Source organism: Neovison vison, chromosome 4 (genome assembly GCF_020171115.1).
Source record: "Neovison vison isolate M4711 chromosome 4, ASM_NN_V1, whole genome shotgun sequence".
Lineage (NCBI taxonomy): Eukaryota > Metazoa > Chordata > Mammalia > Carnivora > Mustelidae > Neogale > Neogale vison.
This window is the reverse complement of record NC_058094.1, coordinates 83,454,226-83,470,474: the sequence shown is the minus strand read 5'-3', so window position 1 is coordinate 83,470,474 and position 16,249 is coordinate 83,454,226. Positions and strand designations below refer to the sequence as shown.

Sequence of the window (16,249 nt, the reverse complement as noted above, 5' to 3'; positions counted from 1 at the left end):
CACTATTAGACTCATCAACTATGTTATTTTTCTTTGGAATTTCCCAATTACAGCCAAGTAGTCATTCTGCATATTCCCAAAAGTTTCCAAATGTCCTTCATATGTCTATAATATGCCTTCTTTAGCCAGAGTAAGTTTGTTGTTGTTCTTTATTTAAAATAATGAGCTTTTAAAGTCTGTTTTACCCCTTGAAAACCCATCTAGTTGAAATAGTAAATTTCTGTTTTACATTGTAATAATTACATATGAAATATTTTAAAATTTTAATTATAATTTGAGAATGTAAAAGCCTTAATTTTTTAGCTTAGCAAGATAAAAATAAAATTTCTTATGCAAAACCATATATAAGTTAATGTCAGTACCTGAGCTACATAAATTGCTATATTTAGCAGACATTTTCTCTCCAGCCTGTTACAAGCTCCTTAGTTTTAACATGGTTAATCTCATCTAATTTCATGTCTTCGTGTTCTTCCTCACCATTATAATGTTTGTATTTTTCTATGTAAATATATAATTCTGGTGAACAGTATTTTAAGCAAAATGTTCATAATTTCCATTTTTGATATTTACTAATAATATATTTAACATTATCATTTATTTTTCATATATCCTATTCCTTAGTTAATTTTTAGAAATGGGAGTTCTGGATCAAATAATATGAATGTTTTAAGGCTTAAAATATATTGAAATTATTATCCTAAGGAATTCACATTTTTGCTAGCAATTTTATGCAAATATTTGTTACAACATAACCTTGCTAGCTTTAGTTACTAAATTTTCAGTGCTCTTTACTAAATGTTTGGCAAAGCTAAGTCATTTTAATATTATTATACTCTAGTGAAACTGAACACGCTCTTATATTTATTAAAAATAAGTAATGTTTTGCCATTTTTAATGGCTTTTCCATATTATTATGTGCCTTTTTATTATATGTTTAGAATTTTCTCTACACTATACCATATATCCTATATGCCGCTAAGTTTATTGCATTTCATTTTGGTAAATATACATTACTTGTACATATGAGTATATTATTTTTTGTTACTCCTGTATCTAGAACTCCCTCTTTTCAAAGTTATTCAATATTCACTTACATTATGTAGTTTTCCTACAATTTGGCTCATTTAAAATTATTTCACTTTTTAAAACATAAGGAATTTTATTTAGAGGAAGTTGTGAGTTAAATGTTTAGCTTACATTTTTTCCCAGAAAGTTAATTGTCCCATGTGATTTTATTGTTAGAGGATTCTGTACAGTAGTAGAACTAAAGAAATATTTAAGACAATTTATAATATCGGATATTGCTTCTTTATAAGTTGTATACTCTTATAGTAAAAATTAAGACAAGAGCATTTACTTGTTCAGAAATTAATGTCTTTGGGATGGTGACAATGTCTTTTTTATCTAAATCTATCAAAGTGATCACTATAGTACTCATTCAAAAATGTTTGGTGAATAAGTAGATAAAGACTCAGCAAGATTCTGTATAAATGCATTATGTGTCCTTATTATTGATAAGTTTGTCATCCTTATTTTTAAGGAATTTGTGATTTTGAAATTTCATTATACCTTTTAAAGTGTGAACTTTTTAATTAGCATTTGCTTTGAGTAGATTTTGGAGCTATATTGTTTCCAGAATGATTTTTTTTAAGTTTTATTTCTATTGTGTTAAAATAATATAAAATTTCTCATTTTAGCCATTTTTAAGTGTACAATTTGGTGGCATTAATTGATTCACACTGTTTCTGAAACTTGTCATCACCCCAGGCAGAAACTCTGTTATCATTCAGCAGTAACTATCATTTTCTCTTCATTACAGAATAGATTTAAAAAACATGATGTAACAACATACTGTCTGCAAGAGGCTAACTTTAGATCTAAAGACTCAAGTGGGTTAAATAAAAACAATGTAAGAAAGTAATCCATACAAATAGTAACTAGAAGAGATCCAGTGGCTAAACCAGTTTAAGAATAGATTTTGTCAGGGCACCTGGGTGTCTCAGTCAGTTGAGTCTGACTCTTGATTTTGGCTCAGGTCATGATGTCGGGGTCATGATCTTAGTTAGGGCCCTGAGACGGAGCCCAGCATCAGGCTACAATCTCACTGAGGTCTGCTTCTCCCCCTCTACATCTCCCCCTACTCACTCTGTCTCTTTGTCTCTGTCTCTCTCAAACAAATAAGTCTTTAAAAAAAAATTTTATGGGGGCGCCTGGGTGGCTCAGTGGGTTGGGCCACTGCCTTCGGCTCGGGTCATGATCTCAGAGTCCTGGGATCGAGCCCCGCATCGGGCTCTCTGCTTGGCGGGGAGCCTGCTTCCCTTCTTCTCTCTGTGTCTGCCTCTCTGCCTGCTTGTCATCTCTCTCTGTCAAATAAATAAATAAAATCTTTAAAAAAAAAAAAGATTTTATGTTATTGTTATAGGAGACAAAGAAGAGTATTATATATTGATAAAAGGATTAATTCAAAAAGAAAATTTAACAATTATAAACATAGGCAGCAAACATCAGGGTCCCAAAATATTTTAAACATTGAGAGAATTAGAGTACTATGACTTTGTTAAATTAACATTTGCTAAGTAAAGCACAGGGTGCCAGATGGTGAGCCACAGTTCTGCAACAGACCACAAGACAAAACTGAAATAGAGGAGTTTATTACTAGCGAGTCCTGGAGGAAGGGCATGGCATGCCTTGAGGAGCCACATGGGTGGTTAAAGCAGTGAGCAGTACAGGCAGTGAGACAGGACCTGGGGTGCATGCCTTTTTAAGGGTCTATGGGTAGAATGCTTGGGGTTACTGAGCTAAGCTGGACTGGTCAATTCATACCCAAAGAGCAAGATTTTAGTAGGCTGCATGGGGGGCTTATCTAAGTTGTACACAAAGCATACAGACCCTGGGAGACAAGGGATTCTATTGATCAGAAGGGCCGTTGGGGAGTCATATCAGGAACTTATATGTTTGTGACTCTGTGACTCCTGTCTAGGGTGTGCACTTGCACAGGGGGGCTAATGTGGGTTTAAGGTCCTACAGGCCACTTGGTCAAACTGAATGGATGCTGAGGCAGCAAAACAGCGGCTTTGCTAAACTCTGGACATGCAAGGAGACATACACAACTCTATAATAATAGTTGGAAGTTTTGATACTCCACCTTCAATAATGAAATGAACGACCAGACAGAAGACCAATAAAGAAATACAGAACCTGAACAAAAGTGTAACTATATCTCACAGACATATACAGAATACTCCACTCAACTGGAACAGAATATAGATTTTTTTCAAGTGCACAAGAAACACGCTCCAGAATAGACCATATATGAGAATGTAAAACAAGTAGTAACAAATTTTAAAAGGTTGAAAACTTGCAGAAATATTATTAAATACTTTAATAATAGAATAATAAGAAATATAATTCATATATAAAGCCATTTTTCCAAAATAGCTTTACATTTCAATGAATTATTTAATCATGTTAAGGCCACCTGATGAAATTTAATAAACACATACAACACACTCCACTCTAATAATATATTGTAAGTGGAAACCTCTCAGAAACACACACTGAGATTATTGTCAAAAATAACAGGGTCTTATCTCATTTCTAAAAATCTTTGGCCCACCTAGTTATAAGAAATAATCAGATAAATTCCAGTAGAGGGCATTCTACAAAATCTTGAGCCAGAACCAGTACTCCTCAAATTGTCAAGGACAGTCTGACAAGGATCTGAGAAACTCTCACAGACAAGTAGAGCTGAAAACAAAATGAATAAATGTAATGTGGTATCCTAGGTGGAGTCTTAGATAAAAGTCATTAAGCTGAAACTAACAAAAACTGAGTAAATGATGGACTTAAGTTAATAATAGTGTGCTAATATTGTTTCATTAATTGTGACAATGTACCATATTATGTGAGATATTAAAATAGAATAAATTGTGTGATAAGAATTCTTTATATCAGGTCCTATTTTTTTCTCTCCAACAAAAAAAAAATGCATACTTCTCACTTGCAAAAAATCTTTAGGCTTGTCTTTGGGATTCCATGTCACTATATACTCAAACAATGAGTTCATGGTCATATTGTAACTAATGTTTGGTTCTTACATAGATTTCATACTACCTAAATTTGTTTCTGTGATATTGGAAGATGGCTTTTAGTCAAATAATTCTATTGACTGGAATATTATAGATTGATGGGTTAGTTCTCTAAAATGTTTATTTTAGTAGTCTTGTGAGGGTACCATATAAATTTTTGTTGTAATTATTTGCTAAGGCTGATCTTTTATCTTGACAAAGCTACAGATTATTAGTTTAAGCTTTAAGAGAAAGTACTACAGAATATCTATAGAATTATCAATTCAAAAATCACCTTACCGCTTCTATTAATAGAAAAAAGAAACAAATAACAAATATTATTGCTCTTTCAGTAGCATAGACATATCTTTTAATTGAGCTTGTTTTTATTTCATGATAATATAAAGCAGGATACTCAAATTGATTTATTTGCACATATTTTTTGAAATAATTATTTCATTGGTACTAAAGTTATTTCTGGAAACTAAAAGATATGTTGAATAGTAAGTTATGGCTTTTGATAATATATTTTAATTTACTTTTTAATCCTACGATATAGTACTAATTTAATATGATTAACTTTACCACTTAAAAGAGGACTATTTCTTGGTTTGAATGTAGATATTAATTGTGCTGACTTGTATATGTTTCTCTTTTTTTCCCCCTTTAGGCTATACTTTGGAGATATAAATTTTCTCAGCTTAAAGGTTCTTCAGATGATGGCAAGAGCAAAATCAAATTTTTGTTTCAGAATCCAGATACTAAGCAGATTGAAGCAAAGGTAAATACAAACTCATCATATAAACCATCATCATATAAGCTGACTATATTAATGCCATTAGGATGCCAGGGGAGAATATTTAGGAGAACCAAAAGAGCAAAAACCCACATTATCTATTTATTTTGGGACATCCCTCATGGCCAAAAGAATAAAATCACTTTGAGATTTTAGTGGTAAAATTTCACTGAAAGGCATAACTCAAAATAAGTTAGAGCTAACTGCATTTTTTAAATTTCTTACAAACTGCATTTGTGTCACACTAAAGTAACATTCTAGGAACCAAAATATTCACTTTCTTTGTAGTTCCACATTTAAAATAATTTAAATAAAAAATTCTGATTATCTATTATCTATTCCCTCTTTGAATATGAATACAAATACCTGAAGAAAAGTAGTTTTTAAAATTAATTCACATTTTCCTCATGTTATTATGTGTTAATAAAATGAATAAGTGAATGATTTCTTGCTTTGTGATGCAAATTTTCAGTATTTTGAAATATATTAAGTATGTTGTTTTAAACTCATCGGAAAGATTCACTAAATTTATTTTTATTAATACATATATTTGTATATATTCAGAATTTAAATTATTTCAATTGCTCTACCAGAAAATTCACAATAATAATGTTTGGGGTAGAACAAATTATAAATATATTATTCCAATGTGGAGGAAAGAATAAATAACAAACACTAAAGTGAAAAACTAATGCTATGGAAATGAAAACTCATATATAATTTTTCAACTATAGATTAAAATTAGCATAATTTTGTTACATTCCTGCACCTATTAAATTCAGGTGAGGAGGTCAGTCTGACCATCAAAACCTTCCAAAGAACGACCCTCTCTGACATCTTAGTGCACATCTGCTGTAACACTGCTCTATATCCACATCAGGTCCTCTCATTCTTATTTTAACAATAACTTCTTTCTTACCTTATATATCTGCTCATTCTTGTCCCTTAACTTTTCTCCGTGGTTTTTTGTTTGAATTTCTCTGTGGATACTCTAACTCTGTCTTATATTTATCTTTGGAGTTGCCTCACCACTCTGCCTAGTCTGTAGGTTATTTAAAGCGGAAACTGTGGATACAGCCCCTTTCTGCTGGCTCTTTTCCTGCTACATTTCTCTAAAGCATTGGTGTTACACATGGACTTGCCTTATATTTGTCTCCTGTCAGTTTAGGCAAATACCATCAAAACTTGACCCACTCCCTTTATTTAAAATTGCTGCATAATTTTCAATTCTACATTTCCATCATTGCCTCTTCCCTAAATATAGATGTATCTATGGAGCTGCTTTCTTCCCATCTCTTGCTACAGCTCCTCCTCTTTTACCCTCCAACTAGGATTGGTCAATCATTTCCTTTGTGCCAGATGCTCACACTGCTCTTTAAATCAATTCTTAGTATTACCATAAAAAAATGCATCACCATATTCCAATAACGGTGATCGATGTTAATATTTTCAGTTCTATATTCTGGCTAATATGGAAACTCAACCACTAGCTATTGATAGCAGTATAACATTTGATATATCACTTCTCTTCTTGTTTTCTTAAGTGCTAATAAATCATAGTTGACAACAAAATCAGTTGAAACAAAAAGAGAAACTCAAAGCAATGACTAAGTATAATGTTTGTACTTTAGTTCTATGTAGCATATGTTGTTTATACAGCTAATTATACTTACTTAAGTTTATTACCCCACAGCTTCTAAATATTACTCATTTTTTATAGTGTTTAGGCAATATTTAATAAATTCATTCATTAAGAGCTAGTTTCAGAAAATTCATTGAATGGCTTTCTTAAAATTTTAGATCATAATTATGGATAGGAGAAAGACAGACAAAAATAACATTGGTGAATTATATAACCATAATGTGTGTGTGTGTGTGTGTGTGTGTGTGTATATACATAACGTGTGTGTATATATATGTGTGTGTGTGTGTGTGTATATATACATATAAAATATATAAATTATATAACTATAACTTCTTTAAAGACACCACCTCCTTCTATAGAAAGAAGGATAATAATACCTCTAAGGGTAACATTGAAAATACCAAGTTAAATATGGAGACTAACACAGATGAGACCAACTAAACGGCTCTATAGGATTGTTTGGCCTTACTGGCCACCTCTGGCCAGTCTGCTGACTGTCACCTCTGCTGACATAAAATTTGTTTAAGATTTAAAATTAGGGGCACCTGGGTGGCTCAGTGGGTTAAAGCCTCTGCCTTCGGCTCAGGTCAAGATCCCAGGGTCCTGGGATCCAGCCCCGTATCCGGCTTTCTGCTCAGGAGGGAGCCTGCTTCCTCCTCTTTCTCTGCCTGCCTCTCTGCCTACTTGTGATCTCTGTCAAATAAATAAATAAATAAACTTTTTAAAAAAGAATTAAAACTACCACAATTGTTATTTATAATTGTAACTTGTGAATAATAATAAAAAGTACCATCACAGGAGAACATCAAGGAGAATGCTGGCATATGTCACATTATTGGACTTATTGGACTTATGTATCATAAGGTGACTTATGATTGAAATTGATGTCATTTGAGAGTTCAACATTTCCTCTGTTAGAATATATTTTTTTAAATTAAGGGAATAGGCAACATGATACAGTGGAAAGAAAATTAGAATCAAGTAGCCTTGAGTTAAAAATCTCCTTTTTACCATTTTCTATCTGTACTACCTAGAGCAATCTATCACCAAATTACAAATTGCTCCTCTTCAAGGAAAGTGTAGAAATAAATATCCCCAGGGCCTGGCACATAGAAGACAGTAAAAACAAAAAACAAAAACAAAAACACTGATGAATGATTTTATCATTCAAGACCTAGCATAATGACTAAGGAAATATCCAAAAATAACAGCTTTTATTATTAAGAGAGAAGTTAGTAAAGGTGATTAATGTATGTAAGCTCGGTGTCCTTCCCACATTTAAAATATTCAAGTTTATAACCATAAACCAAGTTTGCATCATTGATTAAATGCCTGGGGTATTTTCTGTATCTTGTTAACCTTATTAATTTTTAAAATTTCAGTGTAGAAAATTTGCCCTGAGTCCCTGTCTCCGAAACAGGGACAGAAACATCTCTGTATATTGTATAACTCTTCTAAATTTATGTATATCATAACATTGGTAACCATCCTGGATGGAAATTGTTCACTAGCATGCTTCCTCCACTGGATCAAGAACTTTTAAACACAAAGACTATATCTTATAACATCATATCCCTAAGGCCTGCCCTGATGCTTGCCTGGGAGCAAGAAATAATAATTTCTTAAATTACACTAGATCATTATTTTACAGTTGAGGATGGTAAGCACTTTTCTCAACATTTTATTACGAAAAATTTCAAGCATACAGCATACTTTAAATAATTTATAGTAAAGGCCCTCTGCACACTAAATTCTATGATTAGCATTTCACTGACTTCTTTATCATATGTGCCCATCCCTTTATCTGTCCATTAATCCATCATATCTTGACACATTTTGAAGTAAATCACAGACATCAGCATTATATTGAGCAATTTTCAAAATGTATTTGTGGAATATTGTCTTTGTCCCTCTAATTTAAAATTCCTCACCCACTGTTTTATTGGACAATTCCTCAATTTATAGTTGTCTTTGATAGTTAACAACTGTATACTTTAAATCACATAATCTAAATAACAAAAATAAATAAATGAATAAATAAAACTCTACCAGAAAATAATTTTAGTAAACAACAAAAACACCCAGCAAGATAAAGCATTATATTTTAGGGGTGCCTGAGTGGCTCAGTTGTTAAGCGGCTGCCTTTGGCTTGAGTCATGATCCGAGGGTCCTGGGACCGAGCCCCACATTGAGCCCCACATTGAGCCCCACATCGAGCCCCACATTGAGCCCCACATTGGACTCCCTGCTCTGTGGGAAGCCTACTTCTCCTTCTCCCACTCCCCCTATTTATGTTCCCTCTCTTACTGTGTCAAATAAATAAAAAAATCTTTAAAAAAAGCATTATATTTTAGTCCATAGATTTTTTAAAAATTTCATTTACAAAAGTAAGTTGTACATATACAATTTTTGACAGAAGAAATGAGAAACAGTTTCAAAAATAATCAATGACATAAAATTCCACGTTACTTGAAGAAAATTTTTTCTTACCTAGAAAGATCAGCTTTCTTATGACTTAGATTAACATAAAAGAGATCAGAGTGACAATTTCTACTCACCGTATTTTGATAAATACTTTGAAACTATGTGTCATGAAGTCTCCATGTACTTCCATAAGTACATTGTAAAACTTTTGTGATTTTGGACAACAACTTGTGAATATATTTTTATAATCATTAAGGGCCTATAAAAAGTTTATTTTTAAGTTAAACATAAAGGACACATTGGTCAATAATTATGTGAAGAAAATAATTTATTACTTCCTTTGTCCTAGCCTTAACTAGATAAAGCAAAACTAAACAAATACCAGTTATTAAAATTTGTTAAATCTTATAATGCAATTTATCTTTATGTGCCATTTATTGTTTATCTAATTTTTATACAAGCCATTACCCTGTAATAGTAAGAATATGAGCTTACTAGTTAAAGACCTCTAGAGACCTGGGTGGCTCAATTGGTTAAGCGTCTGCTTTTGGCTCAGGTCATGATCCCAGAGTCCCGGGATCAGCCCTGTATCAGACTCTGAGCAGGGATCCTACTTCTTCCTCTCACTCTCCCTCTGGGTTCCAACATTTCAAATTCCGTCTGTTATCTCAAATAAATAAATAAATAAAATCTCAAGAAAAGTAGTTAAAGAACTCTGGTTTCCATATATAAATATGATGCCTGTTATGTAGGATGAGTTATCGAAGCTCAGACTAAGCATCCTCCAGGGTAAGAGGGAGAGTATTATAGTCCATGGTTTTTTGTGAGGATAAGAGCACATGTGCTCTTCTCAGAAGACTTGAGAATACCAACATACTTCAGTTACGTGTTCAAAATATCCTAGAATTTGCAGAAAGTTATAGGTAAAGAAAAAGAAGAAAAGGAGTTTTCGTCATCAGCATAAAAGTAAAAAGATGCACAGAAGAGCCCATAACCCCCAAAAGATAAAAAGCCATTAAAAAGATTCAATTGAGGGTGCCTGGGTGGCTCAGTGGGTTAAGCCGCTGCCTTCAGCTCAGGTCATGATCTCAGGGTCCTGGGATCGAGTCCCACATCAGGCTCTCTGCTCAGCAGGGAGCCTGCTTCCCTCTCTCTCTCTGCCTGCCTCGCTGTCTATTTGTGATCTCTCTCTGTAAAATAAATAAATAAATAAAATTTTTTTTAAAAAAAGATTCAATTGATTTGACTTGAATTGGGTGGCTCAGTCAGTTAAGCATCTGCCTTTGGCTCAGGTCATAGTGGTGGGGTCCTGGTATTGAGTCAGGCATTGGGCTCCCTGCTCAGTGGGGAAGCCTGTTTCTCCCTCTCCCTCTACCTGTTGATCTGCCTACTTGTGTACTCCCGTGCTCTCTCTCTCTCTCTCTCTCTCTCTCTGTCAAATAAATAAATAAAATATTTTTTAAAAAAATGAATCAATTCAGTGATTCTCACTCAGGCAGTTCTCCGTATGAATGAGTGAGGAGTGAGAATGAGTAGTGGTTCAGTTGTCAGGATAATTATTTGGAAACTCTATTTGAGTTTATAGGCTAGTCAGTCCTTTCCCATGAGTTTTTGTTGCAGTAGAGACAATAAGGGGTTTATCTCATGCTGAAGCTGTGAGTGTGGATCAAGCTCTAAGTGCCCCAGAAATGCCTTCCAGAAATGATGGAAGACTCTACTCCATAAGACAGACTTCCAGCTTATCCTCAGCCACAATATCTCATCCTCAGCAATTACCTAAGACAATCTCCCTAAAGTAGAATATATATAGTAACCTTCTCAGAGTGCTTAGAAAGACTTGGAGCTAATTTTTAAAAACTAGCTCTTAGGAAATAGAGTAATTAGTGATTTTATGAAACATGAAGATCACATTTGAATTAAAAACTCTGTAACAGAATAGAAACAGCAAAAGCTGGAAAATATAGCTGAGGGATTCTCTAAAAATGTAGCAGTATAAAATTTGGAAAACATAAGACGAAAGACGATTCTGTGAATCCACTGCTGGAACAAATAGCATTCAAGATGAATAGAAAAGGGTAAATGAAAGAGAGAAAAATAGAAAATTTACCTTAAAAAAATTGATGTGTACTTCCACTTTCAGAGTGAAAGGAAAAACTGAGTTCTGATTAGTAAATAAATAAATAAATGAATAAATCACACCCCAAAACTTTCAAAATCCAACAATAAAACAGAAATTCAAATCATCTAGAGGAGGGGTGACTTGTGGAATAGTGGCTAGAGGGCCTCAGTAAACTTGCCCTCCCTCAAAAACAGTGGAAATGCCTGCAAAGCTACTGAAATCAAGCCTCCGTTTTCAAGTTTTCTAGAAATTAGCCAAATTGACGAAAATGGAAAATAACCAAAATCACAGAATGAATGGAAAATTGTCTCTGCAAGAGAAACTGCTTGGCCTCACTCAGTAACACCCAGACAGTGGCTTTATAGCCAAAAGCCAGTGGCATTGCAGAAATTTGAGAGGTCTGACCTCATCCAGAGCAGAGTCAGTAATTTGGTTTAATTTGCAGCTTCCTGAGAAGTCTCTATTCTTAGTGTGGTGGTTATGTGACTCAGAGCTTAGCTCAGCAAGGGGAGGGGAGAAAAGAAAAGAGGGGATCTACCTTAGGACATAGCAACAGCAAACTGCTGGCAACATTTTGACTATCTAAGCCTGAGATTTCAACTGGAACAAACAAAATTCTGGTCTGGAATTGAAAAGAAAGTCATAGAATAATAGACAATGATTGTGAGTTTAGGAAAACTCTGATGTATTCTTGGAGATTTATGTTGATAATGTGCATGCCCAGGAAAGACCTGGAAAGGAAAAGACACCAATCACTTTGACTGAACTAGGGACCACATATAGGAAGAAGATTAGAGTTAACTTTGTCTTGTAAGTGTCCTGAAATGTGCCTTTATATGCAGATTTCCTTGATAAAGAATAACAGACTTAAAGGCAACGCATAAAATGAAATTATCTGACCGATAGTTGGCTGACCCAGATATGACCAATGGGCAGCTAGACTTAAAAATGTAAAACAAAAACAATAAAATATAAAACAAAACAAAAAACCCTAACACAAACTAACAGAGATCTTAGTATGAACACACTACAGGGAAAGCAAATTCTATAGAATTAATGCAAGAAAGTGTCAAACAAACAGCAATAAGAAAATCAGCAGATTTTCCTTGGGAAATCTTGGGATTAAACCTTGGGAAATTAGAAGAATCTGATCCTAAAGCTGTTAAAAGATATTATCTAAAATATATAATTTCCACCAAAAAACTATCACATGTGTAAAAAGCAAAAAGTATATACATAAGCAAGATAAATACCAACCAACAGATTATGTCTTAAATGGGGTTCAGACTTTGGATTCAGTAGACAAAGACTTTAAGTCAGGTATAATTAATATGTTTAAATTACTAAAGAAAACAAGGTCTAAAGAACTAAAGAAAAATATGACAATGATGTCTTACCAGAGACGTTACATTAAAAAATAGAGTATCTGTAGTTGAAATATTCATTAACTGAAATAAAACATTAACTAATGGGACTCAAAAAGAGTTGAGCTGGCAGAAGAAAGAATCAATAATCTTGAATATAGGTCAATAGAGATGATCTAATCAGAGAGACAGAAAAATAACAAAGAATAGTGAAAAATGACCAGCATCTCAAAAACCCATGTCATGCTATCAAACACACCTGTATATGTATAATGAGAGTCCAAGAAGAAAAATAGAAAGGGACAGAAAGAAGAAATGATTAGAAGAAATAATAGTTGAAAACTCAAAATGGATAAAAAATAATCTACATATTCAATAATTCAATGGACAAAATACGTGAAGGGGAGTAAGAGATATAAGCTTTCAGTTAGGGAATGAATAAGTCATGGCAATAAAAGGTTTGGCCTCGGGGATACAGTCAATGATATTATGATAACATTGTATGGTGATGGATGGTAGCTACACTTGTGATGAGCATGCATCACATGCAGACTTGTTGAATCACTATGTGGTACACCTGAAATGAGTGTCACAAATGTGTCAACAATCAGCTATATTAAAACAAAACAAAACAAAACACACACTCCAAGTAGAATAAAATAAAAAAGAACTGTATCTAGACTTATCATAGTCAATTTGATGATCAAAGAATTTCTATTCAATACACAAAAAAGCAGGAATCAAAGAATAGAGGAACAAAACCTAAAAAACATAAAAAAATGAGTAAAATGGCAGATGAAAATCCTCCATTTACAGTGATTGCATTAGATGTAAAAAGCTTAAATACCTCAGTTAAAGGTAGAGATTGAAGAAAATTACTAAAATCATTGTTCAATTAAATGCTGTTTATAAGAGATAGAATTTAGATTTAGAAACAGATTGAAGGTAAAAAAATCTATCTATATCTCACATATATAATATACCATAGAAACATAATAAAATAGAACTAAAGTGGCTACATTAATATCAGATTAAATAGACTTCAAACAATAATTGTTAATTTTATAGTGATGAAAAAGTGAATTTGTTAGAAAAACATAGGAATTATAGATATACATGCACCTAATAATATTAGTTCAAATGCATGAAGCAAAAGCAGAATTGAAGGGAGATGTAGAAAACTAAACAATAATAATTAGACTGCAATGTCTCATTTATAATTATGGATGGAATAACTAGGAAGAAGGTAAATGAAAAAAGAGAAGACTTGAAAAAACAGAAGGAAACAGCTTGCTTGGGCAGACATCTATAGGACATTCCACCCATAAAAAGCAGAATACATATTTTTTCTCAAGTACTTATAGAATGTTTTTCAGGATAGGCCCAATGCTATGACATACAAAAGCCTCAATACATCAAAAGTATTGAAATCATATAAAATATATTTTCCATCAAGTATGAGATTAAACTAGAATAAACAAAAGAGAATTGGGGAACTTCATAAATGCAGTTAATTCTTTTTATTCATGATATTTATGTTCTATAAAGTCATCATGAGCAGTAATACAGCAAAAACTGAAACATTGCTTCTAGGCGATATACAGGGTTGAGTTCCTGCAAGCCTCTAGCCACAGCATTTTTCATCAACTGATTAAATATAACTTGTTTTATGTGTGTTTTTGTTTAAAGGCAACTTATTTAATATTACTGTTGAGTCTTTAACATTGAACTCCTAGTCAGCAGCACTGTAACTCATACCCAGACAAAGCTTATGCAACACTTGTATTTCCTCTGTAAGCATATTATAGTGTTCATTTTTTTTTTAAGATTTTCAAAATTTATTTATTTGAAAGAGAGAGAGAGCAGAGTGAGCAAGAGAGAGAGCACGAGTTGGGGGTGAGGGGCAGAGGGAGAAAGAGAAGCAGGCTCCTCGCTGAGCAGGAGACCAAGGCAGGGCTGGGATCATGACCTGAGCCAAAGTCAGAGACTTAACCATCTGAGCCACACAGGCGCCCTAAAGTTCTTGCATGTGAGCACCAAACAACATTTTAGCACTATGTTTTGCAGTCATTTTATTTTATTTTATTTTTTAAGTTTTTTTTTTTTTAATTTTTATTTATTTATTTATTTGACAGAGAGAGAGAGACAAGGAGGGAGGTAACACAAGCAGGGGGAGTTGGAGAGGGAGAGCAGGCTTCCCGCTGAGCAGGTAGCCCAATATGCGATGGGCAGGTAGCCCATCCCTGGGATCATAAGGAGCCAAAGGAAGACACTTGAGTACTGAGCCACCCAGGTACCCCATCTTTGTGGTCATTTTAAAGAGCAAAGCCACAGATACAAAAATGTGAAAATCTTGACACTAAACAGACTGTAAAAAAGACATTTTCTTGTGTACATTTCACAGTCTGAGCTGAAACAAGGAGTCCAAGTGTTACCTTGTTTGACCTCTACTAGCAAAGTGCATGCTGCATCACTAAAATTTTTCACTGCTTTGCATATATCCACAAATGACCATGAGAACACCATGGATAGTGATTTGGAAGTAAAAATATATGTTAGCAAGTAGGTAAATTTGCAAATACAGAATCCACAAATAAAGAGAATTGACTGTATATGCTGGGAAAAGGAAAACTTTGAAACTATCAGTGAGTCTAAGGTTAAAGCACAAGAGTTATTAGTAAATATTTTGAGATAAATGAAACCAAAAGCAATCTATTAAAATTTATTAAATGCTGATAGATAAGTGATTGAAGTAAATTCATATCTATAAATATGTGTATTAAGAAAGATTCATATCAGCATCCTAGATTTTCATATAAGGAAGCTAGATAAAGAATGCTAAATTAAAATCAAAGGAAGCAGAACAAAGGGAGCAATAAAGATTAGAGCAGAAAAATATAAAATAGAAGATAAAAACAATAGATAATATGAATAAAATCAAAAGCTGATTCTTTGAAAGTTCAACTAAATTGAAATCCCTTTAGGAAGTCTCATCAAGCAAAGAGAAAATGCATATTGCTAAAATCATGAATGAAAGAGAGGACGTAATTCCTAATGAAATAAAGTTTTAAAAGATAAAAAGGAAATAAAGGAACAACTTTATGCCAACCCCAACTAGGTAACTTAGATGAAAGGATGAGATTTATAGAAAAACACATACTCCCGAATATGACTCTAGGAGAAATAGTACATTGATTAGACCTACTGAAAGTAGAGATTGAATTAATAGTTTGAGAACTTCATTAATACAAAGTGATTTCACCAATGAAAAAAATACTAACCATATTATTATGCAAAATACTGTCTTATTTAATAGTATTAATATTATTAATACTTATACAAATTTAATCCATCAATCTTTTAAAAGAATTATGAACCATGACCAAGTGAGATTTACAACAAGAATTCATGATTGGTTTATCAACCCCAGAAGAATCAATGTGGTACACCGCATTAACAGAATTTCAAATACATGTATTGTCTCAGTAAATACAGAATACAGAAATTTCATAACCCCATCACCCTTTCATAATAAAAACACTCAGTGTAAGAAGAGAAGGGAAATTCTTCAATCTAATAAAGAACAGCTGTGTGCAACCCACAGTGAACCTCATACTTAATAATAAGAATAAATGTTTTTCTGCTAAGATCAGAACAAGACAAGAAAGTCTGCCTTACCACTCTTACTCAACATTGTACCAGATGGTCTAGACAGGACAATCAGGCAATAAAAAGAAATAAAACTATCTCAATTCACATATGCTGGTGTTGCATATTGAGAATAATAAGGAATCCTCTGAATACCATTTTCACTAATAAATAATTTCAGCAATG

At 33.1% G+C, this 16,249-nt stretch overlaps 1 protein-coding gene across 2 annotated transcripts in view; it reads left to right on the top strand.

The window, feature by feature from the left end:
* The window catches only part of SNTG1 (syntrophin gamma 1), a 939,244-nt gene that overhangs the window by 901,975 nt on the left and 21,020 nt on the right, over positions 1-16,249 (top strand). For both annotated transcript variants that reach the window (XM_044245618.1, XM_044245617.1), the window contains one exon: positions 4,738-4,848. In XM_044245618.1, the coding sequence (XP_044101553.1) occupies positions 4,738-4,848 (111 nt within the window). The remainder of the gene's footprint in view (positions 1-4,737; positions 4,849-16,249) is intronic.